This window comes from Melopsittacus undulatus, chromosome 3 (genome assembly GCF_012275295.1).
Source record: "Melopsittacus undulatus isolate bMelUnd1 chromosome 3, bMelUnd1.mat.Z, whole genome shotgun sequence".
Classification (NCBI taxonomy): Eukaryota; Metazoa; Chordata; class Aves; order Psittaciformes; family Psittaculidae; genus Melopsittacus; species Melopsittacus undulatus.
In genome coordinates, this window is record NC_047529.1 from 47153814 (window position 1) to 47171985 (window position 18172).

At 36.6% G+C, this 18172-nt stretch overlaps 1 protein-coding gene across 1 annotated transcript in view; it reads left to right on the forward strand.

The window, feature by feature from the left end:
- The window catches only part of BCKDHB (branched chain keto acid dehydrogenase E1 subunit beta), a 120089-nt gene that overhangs the window by 40415 nt on the left and 61502 nt on the right, over positions 1–18172 (forward strand). The window contains exons 7-8 of the mRNA XM_034061240.1: positions 62–159; positions 3600–3710. Coding sequence (XP_033917131.1) covers positions 62–159; positions 3600–3710 — 209 coding nt within the window. The remainder of the gene's footprint in view (positions 1–61; positions 160–3599; positions 3711–18172) is intronic.

Consider the following 18172-nt stretch of genomic DNA (forward strand, 5'->3'; position numbering starts at 1 on the left):
GATAATATGGAGTAGTGAAATAATCTAATTCTTATTTCTCCCCTTGTTTTATTTTACTCAGTGGAACAAGTTCCTGTGGATCCCTACTACATTCCCCTCTCTCAAGCTGAGGTCCTGCAGACAGGCAGTGACGTGACACTGGTTGCTTGGGGCACTCAGGTCAGTAAGGATCTTAACAAGCTATTTGTCATCCAGCAAAGCCTAGGTTAAGTGTTAGGTGATGTTTGTATAATGTTGTATTTGGTCTCAGGTGCCAGGTAATAAACTGTGTTCATCTTCAATCACTGTATGCTTGAATAAATGATTACCGGTGCTTATATTTATATGAAACCTGCTTTTTATGATGTAAGATTTGACTTGATTTTGGTTGAAGCTGACTCTGGAAATGTGAAAGAGGTACCTGTCCATGAGGTTAATGATTTATCCATGATTCTGAAATTGGTATGTTTAAAATGGGGCAGAGATATGACTCTGCGGAAGGCAGTGGGAGAGTTCAAAGTAGCACGCTGAAAGAAGAGTACAGATTTTTACCATATGATTTAAAACAGTGCAGTCTGGGGTTCCCTTTATATAAAGAGTTAAAATCCACTGAATATTTAATACAAGTAAGGATTGATATAGTTCTGATTCAAACAGTTATATTTGAAAGCCGTTTAAGAAGGACTGGACAGCCCTTGTTCCCCCTTGCCCCCAAATTAAGATGTGGAAATACTGAAAAATCTAGTAAAAAAAAATGCTCTTTTTCAAGAACTGTAGAAAAGAAATTTGGGTCTAGTTTGCAATTAGCAATTTTTTATTGCCTTTAACCAGTAACTAAGAAATTGCTGTTTTTTCTGGCCTAATTATATCTGAGAAGCTTTTAGAGGGGGGAGTATTATAACTTTTCATCATTACAAGGGCATTGAATTGATCACTGGGTTGTGCCTTTTGTTTGTTTTTTTTTCTTCTTGTAATCTATAATTTTCAGTGCTTTTTTGATGACATTTTCCTTGTTCTCACACTACTTGATCTGCTTTGTAATCTTTCATATCTATGATTGTTGCTACTAGTCTTTAGTATTAAATTATGGAGTACCTCAGTATCTTTACTTGTACTCATTTCTCCAGCAGAAAGCAGTTTCTATAGTTCTCTGTGTTCCCTTTTGAAAGTGCGAATTTCTCTACATACAGGTGAATTCTTAATGTTCATAATATTCCCAAAAATTTAATTGGTAAAGTAATGGCTTGAAAGCTGGCTATGGAGATTTAATAATAACCTGAGTTAACCCAGTAGGCAGTAGTGCAGAGAGAACTTGGAGTGACATCCTTCAAAAAGATGGTGTGCTTTGGAGCTTGGAAAATACAGGGCAAATGTTCAAAGAGGCGGTTCTTTTGCTGTGAATAGTAATAGAACAGATGTGCAGCCCTAATCCAAATCTGGGAGCTGACCAAACTGTGGGTGTGGCTGTATAATACAACACAGGGACAGATACTTAGTGCACTTAGTAAACCAGCATATTCTGGATGTGTTGGGCTTCTGCAGATAAAATATGCTCAGTGAGTTTGTGCTGAGGGTGTTCACAGGCTGCGTACCTAAACTTGGAACTATTGCTAAATGTGCAGCCAATCCCCAATCCAGAGTTTATTGTCAATGGTCTTAGTGATTGCAGGTACTCACTGATTACTTCTTGTGTGATTTCAGATGTTAGGTAGTTGCTTGGCAGCTGCTGCTCTGGTGGAGTTGCCTGATGCTTGCTTTTCTGGGTGGTACTAATGAGGGAAGGACAGTAAAGGCTTTTAGTTCTTCTCCAGTTGTGCTCAGTCTTTTATTGTCATTAACTAAACCTTATCCCTGTGAAGTAAGTAAACATTCTCACTTATACATCCAGAGAAAAAGAAAAAATATCTATCCTGTGTGTCATGTTAAAAATTCTCGAATCCTTTTATTACAGCTGCAGAAGTATTAGAAATTTAAACAAAACCACTACTGCAAGCAATATGTCCTTTTATTTTTGCAATGCTTGTATTGATTTACCTTTTAAAATGGCCCTTTGGTGTTTAGTTATTCGTATTTGTGTTTTGTGGATGCATATTTAGATACTTAATCATAGAATGGTTTGGGTTGGAAGGAACCTTAAAGATCATCTGGTTCCAGACCCCTGCCACAGGCAGGGACACCTTCCACTAGATCAGGTTACTCAAAGCCCCAAGCAGCCTGGCCTTGAACAATGCCAGGGATGGGGCAGCCACAACTTCTTTGGGCAACCTGTGCCAGTGCCTCGCCACCCTCACAGTGAAGATTTCTTTGCTAATGACTAATCTAAATCTATCATTTTGCAGCATAAAACTATTCTCCCTTGTCCTAATAATCCTGTTCTAGCATAGATTTTTGCTCTGTGTAGAAATTAACTATGTTCTCTAACCATCAGACACCTGCCACTGACTGTGTCCGTTCTGTTAAAATCTGTTCCCTTTCAGACCAAGATGACCTCCATCCAAACTGCTTTTTGGGGATGGTCTTTGGCCTCCTCGGCCTTATGTATGCATAGAAGTTACTCAATGTAGGTCATCTACCTCAGTCCAAACCTGTATTATTAAATGTTCTAACGCTGAGGAAAATATCAGTTTATTTACAGTATCATCTGGAAAAGTTCTTTTTTACCTCTCTATCTAATGAGCAAATACTTTTTGCAGATATTTTGTTATTTTCCTTGTTACATCATTTGCTTGCTGATGTTTGTTTTAGGGAAGCCAATGTTTACAATATGTTTTGCTTTAAAGTGTATAACATAATGTCAGGATACAATTTTAAATGTAGTTAGTATTGCTTTCTCTTCATATCATCACGTCTTATGAAAAGGGTGTTGATAGATGTGGGTTGTTTTACATCTACATTGATGTGCTTACATATGCTGCTAAATACATTCCTTGACTGACGAATAGTAAACAGCATATATTCTAATTCAGTACAAGCCTCTTGCTAGAGAATACTTTTTTGTTTTAGTAAAATGTTAATTATAATAGATAATGTAGCATTTGTAATGTTGTTGGCCAATAAATTGCCAATATGTTATGATTGTAGAGGTTGTGTCTGGATGTTTACAGCTAATTTTTTTTATGTGGTACTTCCTATCTTTCCTGACTCTTAATAAGATAATGCTTTAGAGATGTTCACTTGGTAATCTATTGCATTTTCAGTAGATTCTAGTAAGCATAGAATGCTTCCTGCAGGATTCCATGCTACTGCTACATAAAAATATGTCGATATATCTGATATAGCTGGGTCTTAGCTTAATTGCAGTCTTAAAAACCCCTTATCCTAAACCCCAGACTGACTAGAAATATAGTGATACTGATGACTGCAATATACTTTTCTAGACAGCAAGTTTTGTTTTCAGTGATTCTTCATTGAAGTTAGTTCTTGAAGTGCTCCAAAAATACTAGAAATAAGGAGTTAATAAGAATGAACTGAATTATAAATGCTTATTAGATTACCAAATAAAAGCAATTGTGCTAAACATGGAGGTATTATGTTAAGTCATTGCTTGTATTCAGTATGCATAACTGAAAAATCTTAAGCAAATTATATGTTTACTTGGTGATAATACATTGCCTTTTCAGGTACATGTGATCAAAGAGGTGGCAGCAATGGCTCAAGAAAAGCTTGGTGTGTCCTGTGAAGTTATTGATCTGAGGACCATCTTACCCTGGGATACAGAGACCATTTGCAAGGTAAGGAAATGATGCATGTTAATTTAAAAACACAACAAACCAAAAGTCCCCATGAATAACAACAATTTAAATGTAAATAATGATGACCCTGTTCTTTAATTTTTTTAAAGGCCTACATTTTGTTCTCTTGTGTATATTGGTGTGTATTTTCTGTTCTGAAGAGTAAGTACACATTACATGGACCAAACATTTGCTTTAGCATTGTGTTTCAGGGTTCAAAATAGTGTTAGAACACATATTCTTTGCATTGAAACAAAAGGTGGGATTTAATCAGTCTTGTGCTTGAAAACTGCATTTCCATGATTTCTGGTTCTTTCTGAAATCTTTGATGTTTTGAATCTGAAGAGATCAAGTGAGATCTTTATCTTTTATTCCCTGATGTTTTATACCAGACCTTTTTCTAGTTTTAGGTCTGTGCTTTAGTTTTGTGTATCCGTATTTCACAAAACCCAACAACAGCAAAACCAGAGTGGAGATCATTAAAGCAAAACCCTGTATTGGGAAAGCTTGATTTCCCCCTTCCTGATTATTGTCTAACTTTTTTTTTTTTCTGTTTTCTTGAATTAGAATTAGATTTTTTTTTTTGGTGCATTTACAAGCCCTATAATCTTCCTCCCCCCCTTAATTTTTCACTTACCCATGTGATGAAGTACTTTTAGCATTATAGATATATGAATAAACTTAGATTTCGGAAAATAAATGTTAGTATTGCTGCTTTGTGACCACTCTTATAGCCAGGTCTTTTCCACAGCTACCTCATGAAAATTAGTTTGAAGTCTCTTCCATGAAAAGACTTTTTACCAAACTGTAGGAGAAAAGAAGCTACCTGTCTGCCATGCAGCAATACAAATGCTAGTGAACGTGCTTTTGGACTGCAGTGCTCCAAAAGGTTCTGCAGGAGTTGTCTCTGATCATCTACAGCAGTAACAATTAGAGATGAGAGCATAGCCAAAGTTTTACTCCTTACTTTGTTAATGGCTCCCTTGCTTTAAGCTTGGACAAGTTGTGTGGGTTAGCAGAATGCTTGCTGCTTCTGATGGAGCTGCAAATTTCCTTAAGCTGGCAAATCCACAATCCTACGGGAGTGCAGCTAACAACTCGTTGTGTCCTAAATCAGTCTCTGTACATGAGCTCATTTTATGCTGCCGATCAAGTCACTTTGAAACTTGAGAGATGTCTGCAGCTTAGTTAATTCAGGCCTAGTAACTTTAGCATACTGAGGAAAAATAACATAGAGAATGGGAAGACCAATGGGCTTGAAAAAGATGTGTGGTTTCATCAAGCACCTTCTGTGCTTGCAGTTTATAATTTAAGACAAAAAGCTATAATACCTACAGCTAAATCGGTTTCTACATATGTTTAAATAGGCCAGACTAGACACACCTTACTGACACTCTCTATGTCGAACATCTTAATCATGTGTTTTGTCATTCTGTAGTTGCTCAGTAAGGGGCTTACTCTTCGTAAGGTAAAGTATAAACAGATTAAGTGTGATAAAGGGAAAGATAAACCATTGGTTTGCTACTCTGTGGTAAGGCTTGTACTTCTCCATGGTATTAGTTTTACTGTTATATTTGTCGGAGGGGCTGCCAGTGGGGCTGGATGGAGCAGGTTATAGGAGGAAAGATCCATGTTGGGCATCCGCTATTGGCAATGTCCTATTGTCCGGTTACGGATGTGTAACAAATTGTGTACTTGCACACATAGCTATGTGTTGCCTCATATAAATCTGATCTTTTCAACTGAAGTGTTTTCAATGTTTGTTTGCAGTGTATTTCACATTACTTGGATGTACTGTCTGTAAAAAATGAAATGTGTTGAGTTGTCATCAATAAGAAGAGAATCTTTGGCAGTATTAAATCCTTTATAATCTGTTATGAAGAAGTAAAGTTATTCCTTTGTTTTTTCCCACTCTCTAAAAATTTGAGTTGACATTCTAGGAAAACAAAATATCTCTTTGAAAGAGCCATTAAGTCTGTTTTGTTGGACTGGACCTGCATTGAAACGCTGTCAGGAAAAAACACAGCTGTGCTTAGGTATTGCAGAGCTTTAGTTATACAATGTTTCGCAAATCTGTGCATAAAAAATAGATACTCTGTAAAGACTTTCAGCTTATGTTCCATCCTGAACCTCTTTTAAGGTAACTGTGGCATAAATAGAATGATGGAACAGGTAGATCTGTTGCCTTAAATCTGCTACTGAGTTTACTATTAAGAATTATAAGAGTTATTTCAAGAGAAATATAGTGCACATGGCTAGGCAGCTGTTCAATAATACCAGATAATGAATGTTTTTAGCATTGTTCTTATGTTAGTATTTCTGCAGGCTGCTCAGTCTGATGGGAAAAAATGTTAAACTATCTGCTTCTGTAGATCTTGTATATTTTCATCAGTTGAAAATAATTGGTGTTTTCCATTTGGTACTATGCAACACTTTTTAACTTAATCTGTCTCCTAGACATTCAGCATAAATAGAAGGATGGAAACTATAGTTATAACTACTTGCTGTAGCCTCATCCCCAGAGGAACCGCTTGGTGTAGCTGTTGCAGGTGACAGTGGCTTACAGGGTCAGCTCTGGTGATGGAACTTGTTATTTTCTTTCTGAGATGCCAGTGTCAAAGACCAAGAGAGCCAAAAGCTGGCCGTGCCAAAGAAAGTCCTCTGCTGTCCATTGGTTTACTTAAGTTCTTTTGGGGCCTCTTAAATGATAATGGGATTGCTTTTACTTTTGTCAAACCAATAAGCAAATCATCAGCTGTTACAGGCTGTCCTTTGCCTTAGATGATTACTTATGTCAGCCATCATAAATCTGAGGACAAGTGTTTATGTTTTTCTTTGTCTTATATATATGTTTGTGATGTATCTATCATCTCTTTATCCTCTGAATGCAGAGGAAAAGGATGGTGTGTGTGATACACTGCAGCCTTATTGCTGTTCTGCTGGTGCTGGGGTGCATGATCCTCTGCTGGTGGGATTCTGTCCTGTGATCTTATCAGAGAGCAGGACTTTGGGTTTTGACCTAAAGATATGTCCCTCAGCTTTGACAACTGTGTTGTAAGCAAGAAGGAGGGTGGGCTGAAATGTTTAGGCCTTTGGAGGTGAGCAGTAACGTCCAAATTTCACTGCAAATCTAACTGCTAAGTCTGCTGTCTGTAGGTGTTGCTATATAGAAAATTATGTCATCAAAATAGGTATTTAGTAAATTTGAGAAGTTATTATTCACAACTGCCACCAGAGGCCTCTTTAGCCAAGTTAAGCAGCTGCTTTGTCTTTGCATTGCTCGTGTGTTTATTAATGTACAGCTTTGAATGAAACATAAATAATAACTATAGTGAATAAAAATTGCTGCCTAATTTTAATAGTATTTTCTTTGCATTTTTTAAGATTTTTGATATTATGTTTAGTTTTGAAATAGCTTAGCATTTGTCATCTGTGAGAGAAGTAGATGAGGGTGCACCTGCTTGTAGCAGACTGCCATGGGCTTTAAATGGATCCCAGGATTAATTGAAAACTTCTCACTGGTACAATTCCTGGGATGGCTAAATGTGCAAACAGGGGCTAGATTTTTCTTTTGTCAGTTTTCAGATATTTAAGAATGAGTACTGAAGTCTGACCTGGTTACAGTAGCTCATAGACTGTCACCTGGGGGTCATTTATCCCTGCTGTTTCAGGAGCCTGTTCTGGGGTGAGATAAATTTGCCTCTGGAAATGCCTTAATTTAAAAAAAAAAAAAAAAAAAAAGAAAAGAAAAAATAGAAAAGAAAAAGTTAAGGGAGTCCTGATTGAGTGCAGTGTAAAGTCAGGTGTGATAAATCACACCTTCATTAAAGGTGACACCTCCTGCTGACAGAAAGGACGTAAGTAGCTGGCCTGCTAAAAATATCTGACACCTCTTTGCTAGAATAAAAAGAAAGAATCTCTATGTGTGTACATTTGTATACTTTTATGTAAGGCTTTATTACTATTTAACTTGGGAAAGCTTGTTGTAAAAAAAAAGACATTGTTCCCTGTTAAAGGCAATAGATACAAACAGTTATTTGCCTCAGAAAATTGATCTAGTCTGTTTCAGGATTCTCTAGCTTCTTTAAAAATTAGCCTGGCTTCCTGGATCAAGATAAATCCCTGATTTCACAGGCTGACAGCTTAAGAAGACATACAGGAAATATTTTAAGCCATTTAAATTAGTTTAGACCTGTATTTTGTGCATTGTTGCTTTTCACAGAAATCCAGCCAGGTAAAAAGGTTGAACTACATAAAGTGTACCATATTTCTTAGTTGTCTATATTCAATCTAAATTTGTCATTTTGAACATATTTCAAACTGCTGAAACTATGACTTCTGTGCATGTTATTTTATAGGCTTGATGTGAAAGCTTGGTATGTGGTGTCTCTTCTGAGATTTAGATTAGAGTTTTCATGTACTTAGAAAAATATCTTCTGAAGTGATTATTTTTCTGAATTTTGTGAAGTGTTTATACCATAGAATTAAATATATATATATATATATATATTTTTTTTTAATCCGTGTTTTTTTGTTATGCTGATGGCAAGGACTGGTTTAGGTTTGAGCTAGGGTGCTTGTATGTCATGATCGCTTAAGCTTGGACTGTTCTTCTCAAAAGATTCAGATCACACTGAAAGTGTCACTAGTTGAATCTGCCAGAATTTGACACCTTTTGAGCTGTAAAGCCTTTTAATAAAACACAGCATTCTGAAGACAAAGATGGGAAGCTAAGACCTTTTGGAGAGTAACCTTAAAGGGGTGATCACATTCCCATTTGTTTTCTCTCTTACTGTGGTTTGGTGCTTATTCTATGTGATTTAGTGTAATAGCAGCAATAGGATATGAGCAGGCTGATCTTCCAATTTATCCTATAATTTGATAACAAGGTCACACCCCTGGGAGATGGAAGATTGGAGTGGAGAGCCCTTGTGCTGACAAGGGATTGAATCCAAGTCTTGCTCCTCTTCAACATGTGCCCTTACTACCATCTCTAATTGAAGAGTTGAGTACCTGATGAGCTTTTGTCCCCAGGGCCATGACACTTTGCTGTCAGGTCAATGGTGGCAGGTTATCAGCATGCTGAAAGCACACTTCAGTCTCTGAAGGATATAATTTATTGTGGTTGCTTAAGCAGTAGGTCCTAAAGGGCTGTGTGTATGAACTGTGTGTTTAGGTTCTTAAGTAAGCCTTAGTTGAGAACCACGGATCTACTTCACACTTGGTGCAATGAGTGTCACATCTTCCTGTCTCTGTGATCTGCTTTCAAGTTGCTTTTTGCTCTCTTCATATAATATTATAATGTAATTTGATGTACTGTGAGATACCTGGGTGGTTACATGTAATTATTTTAGGTTAAATGTAGTTATTTTGACTTCAGCAAGTTTTTTAAACTTTTTTCAGTACATAGTTGCTCAGTCACCATAGCCACTTAGTTCAGCCAAACGGAAGAAATGCAAGATCTTAGTAGTGTAATGCAGATTTCCTTATTTGTAGATCTGTTCCTAAAAGGAAGAAAAATAGTTGTATTTATAATTCCCTTTTCATGATGGATGCTGGAGATTTCCCTTATGGAGGTGGGAGCTAGCCTTTTGCAAGGAAAGTCTATCAGCAGTTTATTTTTACTGAGTGTAGAAATAATTTTATGCACAGACTGATCTGTAATCTTTCTAAAGGCTTTCACAAGAAAAGTGGAATGGGTTGTACAGGTTGTCTGTGCATAGAGCTCTGGTATAGTGTTTCTGAATCACATAATGTGATTCTTTGTGCTTTAACTCTAGAGGATTGAATATAAACCCAACATCAACTCCTAAAATGTAGCTAAATAGATCAGCATAAAAATTGTGTCTTAGGGAAGTGCCATGAGGCTCTTCAAAAACTATGTGTTGCCTCTACTCTCTTCTTAATAAATGTAACAGTGAAGGCTGTCTTTAGATTACTGAGCCTCTTGTTTATATGTACATTCTCAAAGCACTATGTTGTTTCATGGACAAGTGAAAAATTTAGTAACACCCTGGTTTACTTTGACTATGCTGATTTCTGACTAAAGCTCTTTATTCCCTAGGGCTGGAGTATGAGTGATACAGTGGTTGTGATTCAGAGGAGTTAGCTGTCCACAGAGTGGGTTACTTTCTTTTGAGGGAGAGCATGCATGCCCTGTGCTTATTGTAACATCAGCATCCTGCATCTTTGTGTTTTATTCATGTATGAGGGAGCTGAGATCATGAGTGATTTCTCCCCTTTATAACCTTCAGCTGTAATATGTACAGACAACCTGTACACTGAATATGTGAAACTTGTGCTTCTCAGCATATGCTGCTCATAAAGAAACCTCTGCCTTAACCATGCTCTGCTGACTCCTCAGCTGTTGCATGTGGATTCAGATGTCTGCATTTAGTGCAGGCACAGCAAAGGTGTTACCCAGGCAGGTAACATTTTGCTACTATTTGATTGATCAGCTGTGTTTTTACTGGAAGGCTAAGCCAGCAGGAAAGATGCTGCTCAAGAAACTGAAACATGAGATGTACATGAAATATCTATAAAACATTTTACTTTACAACCTACAAAATTGTTTAAAGATGTTTTTTCTCCCCTTGAGAAATCAAGTTTTCAGGCAAAACTTTCTTCCCTTCAACATGCTCAACAGATTTGCTTGGAAGCTTTGGGGAGTTTAGTCTGTGTGGATTTTTCTGGCTATGAACTGTTGGGTGGTGTGGTATTGATTAAAAGCCAATGGAACACTTCCCAGTGCTTCAGTGGTCATATTCAGAGTAAAATTATGTGGTTGTAGTGGTTTTTTATGTTGAAATGCATGTATTACTGGAAGTAGGAAATCTACCTCAGGAATAAGCACTCTTAAAGGATTGTGCAAATTACTGTATTTTATTCACTGTGAATTGAGTTGGGCATGTTATTAAACTTTAAATTGATTAGTATCAATTTGCCATTTTCACTTTTGCAAGGGAAAACTTGCAAATGCACATTTTTGTGCTGTTGTATTATTTAAAAGGCAAGTATTTGCCACCTATAATGATAAAGATTTGCATTTATTACCTAATTAGTCATCTTAACTTTCTGTGATCTGTTGCTACTGTAAGTTTAAAGGAATGCTGAGAACTATTCCTTTGTGACTTCATAATAAAAGCACTGTAAAGTGAACTGCAGCATTAGGGGCTTATGGGTTACTGTGAGTCTGGATAACAGAATTTTGCAGAAAAAGAAAAGAAAAAATATATAGATAGTGGTGTCTCTGCAGAAACATATAATGGGTTGATGTTATCACCAATAGTAATTCTGAGGCTGCTTTGTCAGGAGGCTGTAGCACAGCCCATTGAAGGGGTGTATGTTCTGGGCTCTTGGTGTTGCTTTACTCTTCTGTAGGAAAGGTTCTACAGAGGTCAGAGTAAATGCTCAACAGGCTGAAAAAAATGTCTGCTTTCTCACTGGGAAGAGCAACTGAGCAAAAGAGAAAGCAGCTGCAGTGAGAACTGGTGGGTACTACAGCACTGGGAAGCAGATTAGGGCAAACTCTCTGCCTGTTTTCTATTAACCCTATTTGCAGGGAGCCATTACACACTGTAGAAATTACAGTGTATATTAGAGCTTTCTCCTTAATATACAGGTAGCATTGTTGCCAACTTTTGTCATCAGAGAGGTAGAATAATTGTCAGTAGTAGATCTTTGGTGTCCTATACTTAATTGGCAGCGTGCTTTAGGAGATCAATTGGTCTACCAGCTTGCTGTTCCCATTCTTTTAGGTTTACTTCATCTAATTGGACTGTGAATAAAGGAAAATCAAGATCAGTGAGTCTGATGTGGGTTTTTGTGTATTAACTGCCCTCACCAGACATTGAACTGTACAATTGTAGCGTAGGTATCTTGGAACCATATTTGTGTTTCTTGGCTATCTGTTCTTGATCTTTTGCCATTTTACATATTGCTCCTTGGATTTCTTAGTGAATGGATCACATACCTCTAAAACGTGATTAAAGTTGTACTGCTTGCATGATGACATTTGACTTTGTCACTGTTTCCATAAGAAACTCCTGTCTTTTGGTCTTGTAGTTTCATGTTGCTAGAGCATGCTGTGGACTGTTGCTCGGCTTCCAGAAGCAGAACACTGGAACCGTGCTTGCAGGCAGTAATGTTAAAGTTATGGGAATATATATAACAATTTTAGAAAGCAATTATTCACATCTTTTGCTCTTCTATATTTCAGGAAAGCTTTGAATGGAAGCCTTTTTGTTTGTTCCCATGCATCTTGTTTTAAGGAAGTATTTCAGCACTGAGGCATTTATGTATGTGTAGTTCTTTTTTTTTTCTCCCTCCCTGTATAAAAATAGTTGTCAATCTTTAAATTCCTGTGTCAGGTTTTCACGTGTATATTGGTAAGTGGTACGTGAAAAAGATGCTGACTATTGACAGCCTTGATTAAATAAAAAAGGCATTTCTGTGTAGTTTAACTATGTGTATAGGCCTGATACAGTCTGTGAATTCCTCATAAAACCTTTTCCCCTTTGCCCGCAACCATATTACAAGCTTCAAATTGAAAGACACTTATTCACATAAATGAGTAGTGACATGTAGACTATGGTTACAAGTTATTTTATAGCTCTATAAATATATGATAATAAAAATATGATAAATATATTTTATGGCTCCAATGCATGGGTTGTTTTGTTTCTTTTTTTTCATTGCAAGTGATGTTGATTTAATTCTTATGGTACTTGGGGTAAAGTTTCACAGTGGTGTAATAGTGTAAAGCATTGTATTTATCATATTGTAAGTATTTTTCTTTTCATGGTGAGCTTTCTGTGAAGGCAATCTGAAATTCTTGGAATGTAAACATGGGCTGCAGAGACTGACAAATGGTGGTGTTTGATTTTTTTTTATTTTTTTTTTTAATAATGAGAGCTTTTTTTTTCTTTAGTTTTTGTTGTTGTTGTTCAATTTTTGTGTGTGTGTATATGTGTGTGTGGTGTTTTTTTTTCCTTTTTTAAGATACTTACCAAAGGTCTTAGAGCTGTACCTGGTAGGATGACAGGCTAAGTGCTGACCTAATAGATATATTGATGAGGCTTAGTTTTCATTATGCTTTTACCTTTTCCAGTGCTACTAATATAGAACTGGACAAACCATTTACCTTCCCTCCTATCTTTTTTCTGTGCTAAAGAACCTGGATTTATTGACTGCTTTAATTTCTGGTCTGCCACACAACGTTGCTCACCAAAATTGAAGGGTGATCAATATATTCTATGATAACTTTTTCTGTTAAGCTAATATGGAGTACTCCTAAAATCCCCACAATCTTGAAACTTTTTTTAGCCTGTTTGCCTGTTTCTCTGTGCAAATCTGGTGAGTTGAATTAATGCATGAAATCAACATTGTAGCTTGTGAACTAGAGGTGCTGATGTAATATGGTTGTTTTGCAAGCTTATTTAATTAAAAAAAGTGTAAGATTTTATTTATAAAATTTAGTTACAACAAAGAAGTCTTTTAGAGTGATTAGTTTGGGCTGTTTTCAATGATAGAATATGAAAGATAACATATAAGAAGAAAAGCAGCCAGAAATTGAATTAGTAAAGTATTGAAAAGTTTTCATCTTTAGCAATCTAAAATAACCTTTTTAAGCATTAGAATAATCTTTATCACTTTTTAAAATCAGGTGATGTGAGGGGAATTGATCATTCACCAAGAGACTGCCAGTATTATAAATACTTACAATGATATAATTTTCAGATCATGAAATTCATTCTTTGTTCTGTTTGAACTCTATGTGAGGTATTTATCCACTTGTCTGAGCAATGGTCTGTTTCAACTGTAGTCACATTACTTATATTAGTAGTGCAGTCTGCTGGAAGTTGGGACTGTACTTGAGTTTATGTCTTGTAGCTGAAGACTTGCAATTGTTTACAGACAATGCTAATCAAACTTTCCAGATGAGAAAAACACTAAGTGGTAATTTAAAACCACTTGGTTAGAGTATAATGCTTGTGCTGTAAGTGTGCATGATTTTACCATCCAGCTGTGAAAAAAAGCATATTGCCAGTTTTGTTAAGTTACTTGGTCTGCAAATGACAAAACTGCAAAACCAGTGTTTCGGTGTGTGTTAAAATATTGCCACTATGCACTAATATATATACTACATTATCTCTGGCATTTGTGATGCATTGAGAGACTCAATGCTTTTATAACTGAACATTAGAAATGCAGGAGTATAGAGGAAGAGATTGTGATTTTCATTAGTCTAGTGCCTTACAAGTACTTTTTGGCATGTGCTACTTAGGATATTTGGTTAGATATTTAATCTCTTTGTGCCATGGTCTTACAATTTATAAAATATTTATAAATTTCTCCTTTTTCCTATGTTGTGTAATGCAGATACATAGTTTCATTGTTTTGGGCTTCCAGTATCTTTTAAAGATTTAGATGATTTGTCTAATTTTCTTGAACACACTACAATACAGTCACTTAGTCCCTTTTCCAGTTTTCTGAATTCTGCATGCCAGCTGTTTAATATCTGCTTTACCAATTCCCCTTTGAGGAAAATAAGTGACATCAAAGGCTAGGCAGGAATCTCTCTCTAAAATTATATTTTATTCTAAACAATTTTACCTGAGAAATCTAGATACTGTGATGAGCCGGCTCATGAAAAGCTTTCTGCAAAAACAGAGCTCTAAAGAATATCAAAGAACACGGATTTTGTTACTAAACAGTAAATAGATGAGCTTCTGTGAGTGGGAGTGTATAGTGGTTTTCTGTAAGCAAATGCAAATGTTGCTCAGAGTAGGAAAATGGTAAGAACAGTAATCACATTTTGCTTACCACCTACAATGCTGTATAACTGGTCTTCCCTCTAGACCTTCCACTGCCAAACTAAGCTTTATGAAGATCTGTAACAGTTCGATAGCTCTGCTAAATATTTTTCTTCCGAGTATGTATTGTCACTCTTGTCAATACACTTGACAAGTTTGTGCTTTTTTATTGTTGTGCTCTGAGGTGTACAAGGCTTCTTGGTATTTCAAGGGATCCGTGTGTAGTATTTTTTCTCTCTGCTCCTTGCATATGTAGGGGATTTAAATGGAGAGATCTCTACAGGCATTTCAATGATTACAGTGATACAGAATTAATTTCTGACTCAGTGCTCAAGGCCAGTGTGGATGAGGCATTGAGCAACCTGGTCTGGTGCGAGGTGTCCCCACCCATGGCAAGGGGGTTGGAACTAGATGATCTCAAGATCTTTCCTAACCATTCTATGTTTCTATTCATTAGCACTGTATTAGGAAATCAAAGCTTCAGACAAGAAAGGCTCATGTGCACCATGTATGGTTCTTACACCAACTTCATGGTTTTCTGTTTGCATCATATCTACCATAGAACATAAAGATTTCCTTAGGGATTGGGAGAAAAATCTTCCTGCGACAATTTAATGCTATCTTGTTTCAAAGTGTTTAGAGTAAACACTGTATCTCAGATATGTTAATAATGCATAATGAGCAGAAAGAGGGAACAAAGACTTTATTCAGCAGTATTCAGAACTTCGAAAGAAATGTTTTGCTAGCTTTGACTGTTCTGTCACATACAAATATGACTTCTGTCTTTTAGTTATCAGGCATGTAAAGGGGTCAACATATCTTTTAAGTTGTGTTAAGTGGAAAATTCTATTTTCTGTGTATCGTTGAATACAAGAAATGAGAGTTGGTTCTTTGAGGAGCAGATGTTAAATAGATATGGAATATTATAAACTCTTAATGCTGATAATTTGTTCATACTGCTGGCTTTTTGATGTATGGTGATCAGTAAACTGGAAAAAATGTATATCCGTTAATGGAAGCAGGCTGTTTTTTCTCAGGTTACTTTCACAATTTTTTTCAGCTCGTCGAGAAAGGCTATATAAAAGTAAAATGTTTCCTGATTTATAGATAGACTTTCTTTTGTGTACGTTTTAAAATCACTATAAGTAATGATTCGTGGGCTAGCACTTTAATCTGTTAAAAGACTTAGTGGAGCAATTAAATGTAGCTTTATTGTATGTCAAGGTCTGTCTCAGACATGAGGCTTGATTTGGTGTTTGTCATTGAAGAGGCTTCCATTGACGTCAATAAAAAATGCATACATTTTGTGGCAGCTTCTAAGTCACTTTGTATGTTACTACTTATTGTTCTGTGCTAATTCATCAAATGTCATTGGCTTACTGAAGCTCTTAAGTAGCGTGTTACTTGTGCACAAAGACCATAAAACTTAATGGAAATGGAGAATGGATTTGGTTGAGTATAAATAGAACCAAAAGGCACATGATTAACCTTTTAAATGTCTTTGGCATTGGGAGGAGTTCGTAATGTAATGTAATGTTTTTATTAGTTTTAGCTTGAATATCAAAGTATGTTGATGGGACAGGCTGGATGATTGTAATACTAGCATTTGCCAGAAAACAGATTAATAGGCTATGAAACTCAAGGTTATTTTAAAGGAAATATTGCTGAATCTCAACCTTTGTTTATATCATGAATCAGTCTATATAAATTTGTAGTTTTTACTGAATTGAATGAGATGCTTCAGAAAGATCGAAGTGAAGTTATTGTAGCAGAAGCAACAGTGATGTTACTTAAATAGAAAACAATTATTGTTTCTGTTTCATGGTATTTTAATGGAAATTTAAATTAAATGTTACAGGCATATTACTGAGTGATAGATCTGTGTTAATGATTTAAAAATCGCAACAACATAGTAGAAATGTTCTGTGAAATGGTGTCATGGTTTAAACCAAGTCCCCCAACTCCCAGAGAGTTAGGAAGGAGAATCCAAGGAATGTATCCCTCACAGATTGAGATAAGAACGGTTTAATAGCTAAGGCATAACACAATAATAATGATACAGCCAATAACAAGCGAAAAGAATACAACACCCCACCAGCCACCGACCCATAACTGACTCCACCCTGCCCGGCCGAGCACTGCGTGCTCCCTCCTCCATTTTCCTCTCTCGCTCCCCCCCTCCATCTCTCTCTCTCCCAGTTGCATCCTGGGCATCACGGGCTATGGTATGGAATACCTCATTGGCTAGCCTGGGTCAGGTGTCCTGTCTCTCCTTCCTTCCAGCCTCCCCTCCTCCACCTGGCTGGAAAAAACCTTGAACAAAAACAACCTCAAAACATGCTCGCTATCAAGCAACTGTTTCCAGCCCAGAAGCCAAAACACAGCACTGCACCAGCTACAAGAAGGAGAAAAATGACTGCTACGGCTGAACCCATGACAAATAGAAACCTGAAAAAAACCCCACCAACCAGAGAATTCTCAGATGCAGGTTCCATGGAACAAAAAAATTGAAGGGATTGTAAGACAAAATATAGCACTGAAAGAATGAAAAGGGGAGTTGGTTGTTGCTTTAGAAAAAAATAATTTAAATGGGAAGTAGTGTTCAGAAGAACATTAACAAGGGATACAGTAATTTTAAAAATATAGGTTTATAAGATATTTGCCACAATGTGCTGTAAAACATCTGTATTATTGAAATATTCCTCACATCCATCAGAGACCTGCTAATGCTTATTTTTGAAAGGAGTCAAAAAATGGCACAGGTCTTCTTTTCAGACATCTACTTGACCGTCTTGGTCTACTTCATATTTTTCTTAGATTATGTCATGATTATTTTGTTCAGATTTTTCCATTGTATTGCCTCATGCTTTCCCGTATAATCCATGTTGGTAATTCAGATGCTATATCCAAGGAATCCTCAGCTTCAGTGGGTTCAACAGCTGCAGTGAAACAGATTTATCCGTCGTGTCCTGAGCTGTATGAATTTGTGCTACCAGAGTTGGAGTTAAGTACAGTAAATAAAAAAGACGCGACTGCTGGATGCATAAATGCTGAAGCTCCTGCTTTCTATGGAATTTTAGTGCTTATTCAGATTATAAAATGCACTAGCTTTCCCACTGAACATACATACATGGTCTTCCTTGGTGTGATTCTCTAAGTATTACTTGAAAAAGACAGCTGCTGATATGAAAAGTGTCAACAAAATGGTTCTCCCCCCACACTTGAAAGACATTTTCACAGATGTTTGTTGGTGTCTAGAAGCTTATTGATGTTCCCTTCTTCTATGTTTAAAATATGTAGTGGACATATGGCAACTAGAAAACACTGTGTTAGGTCTGAGTTCATTGTTTTTGCCAAACTCTAGATAAATGAAAGTTTGAAGATCTAGAACAACCTTTTTAAACATCTATGTCTCCTTTTGGTTGAGAAATCTTCTTTTAATCAGGCTAATGGTGGACTTCTGTGGCCTGAACAAGTCTCACTGCTGTCCTGGTCATCTTAGAACTCCAGCATGAACCAGAGTGAAGAACAGACAAGTGCTATGCCACTTTTCTCTGTTCTTTTTACATACCTTCCAGAATCCAGATCTTTTCTGCATCTTGGCATCTCTCTTGCCTTGGCCTTTTCTTTTTTCTTGCTGTTCATTTC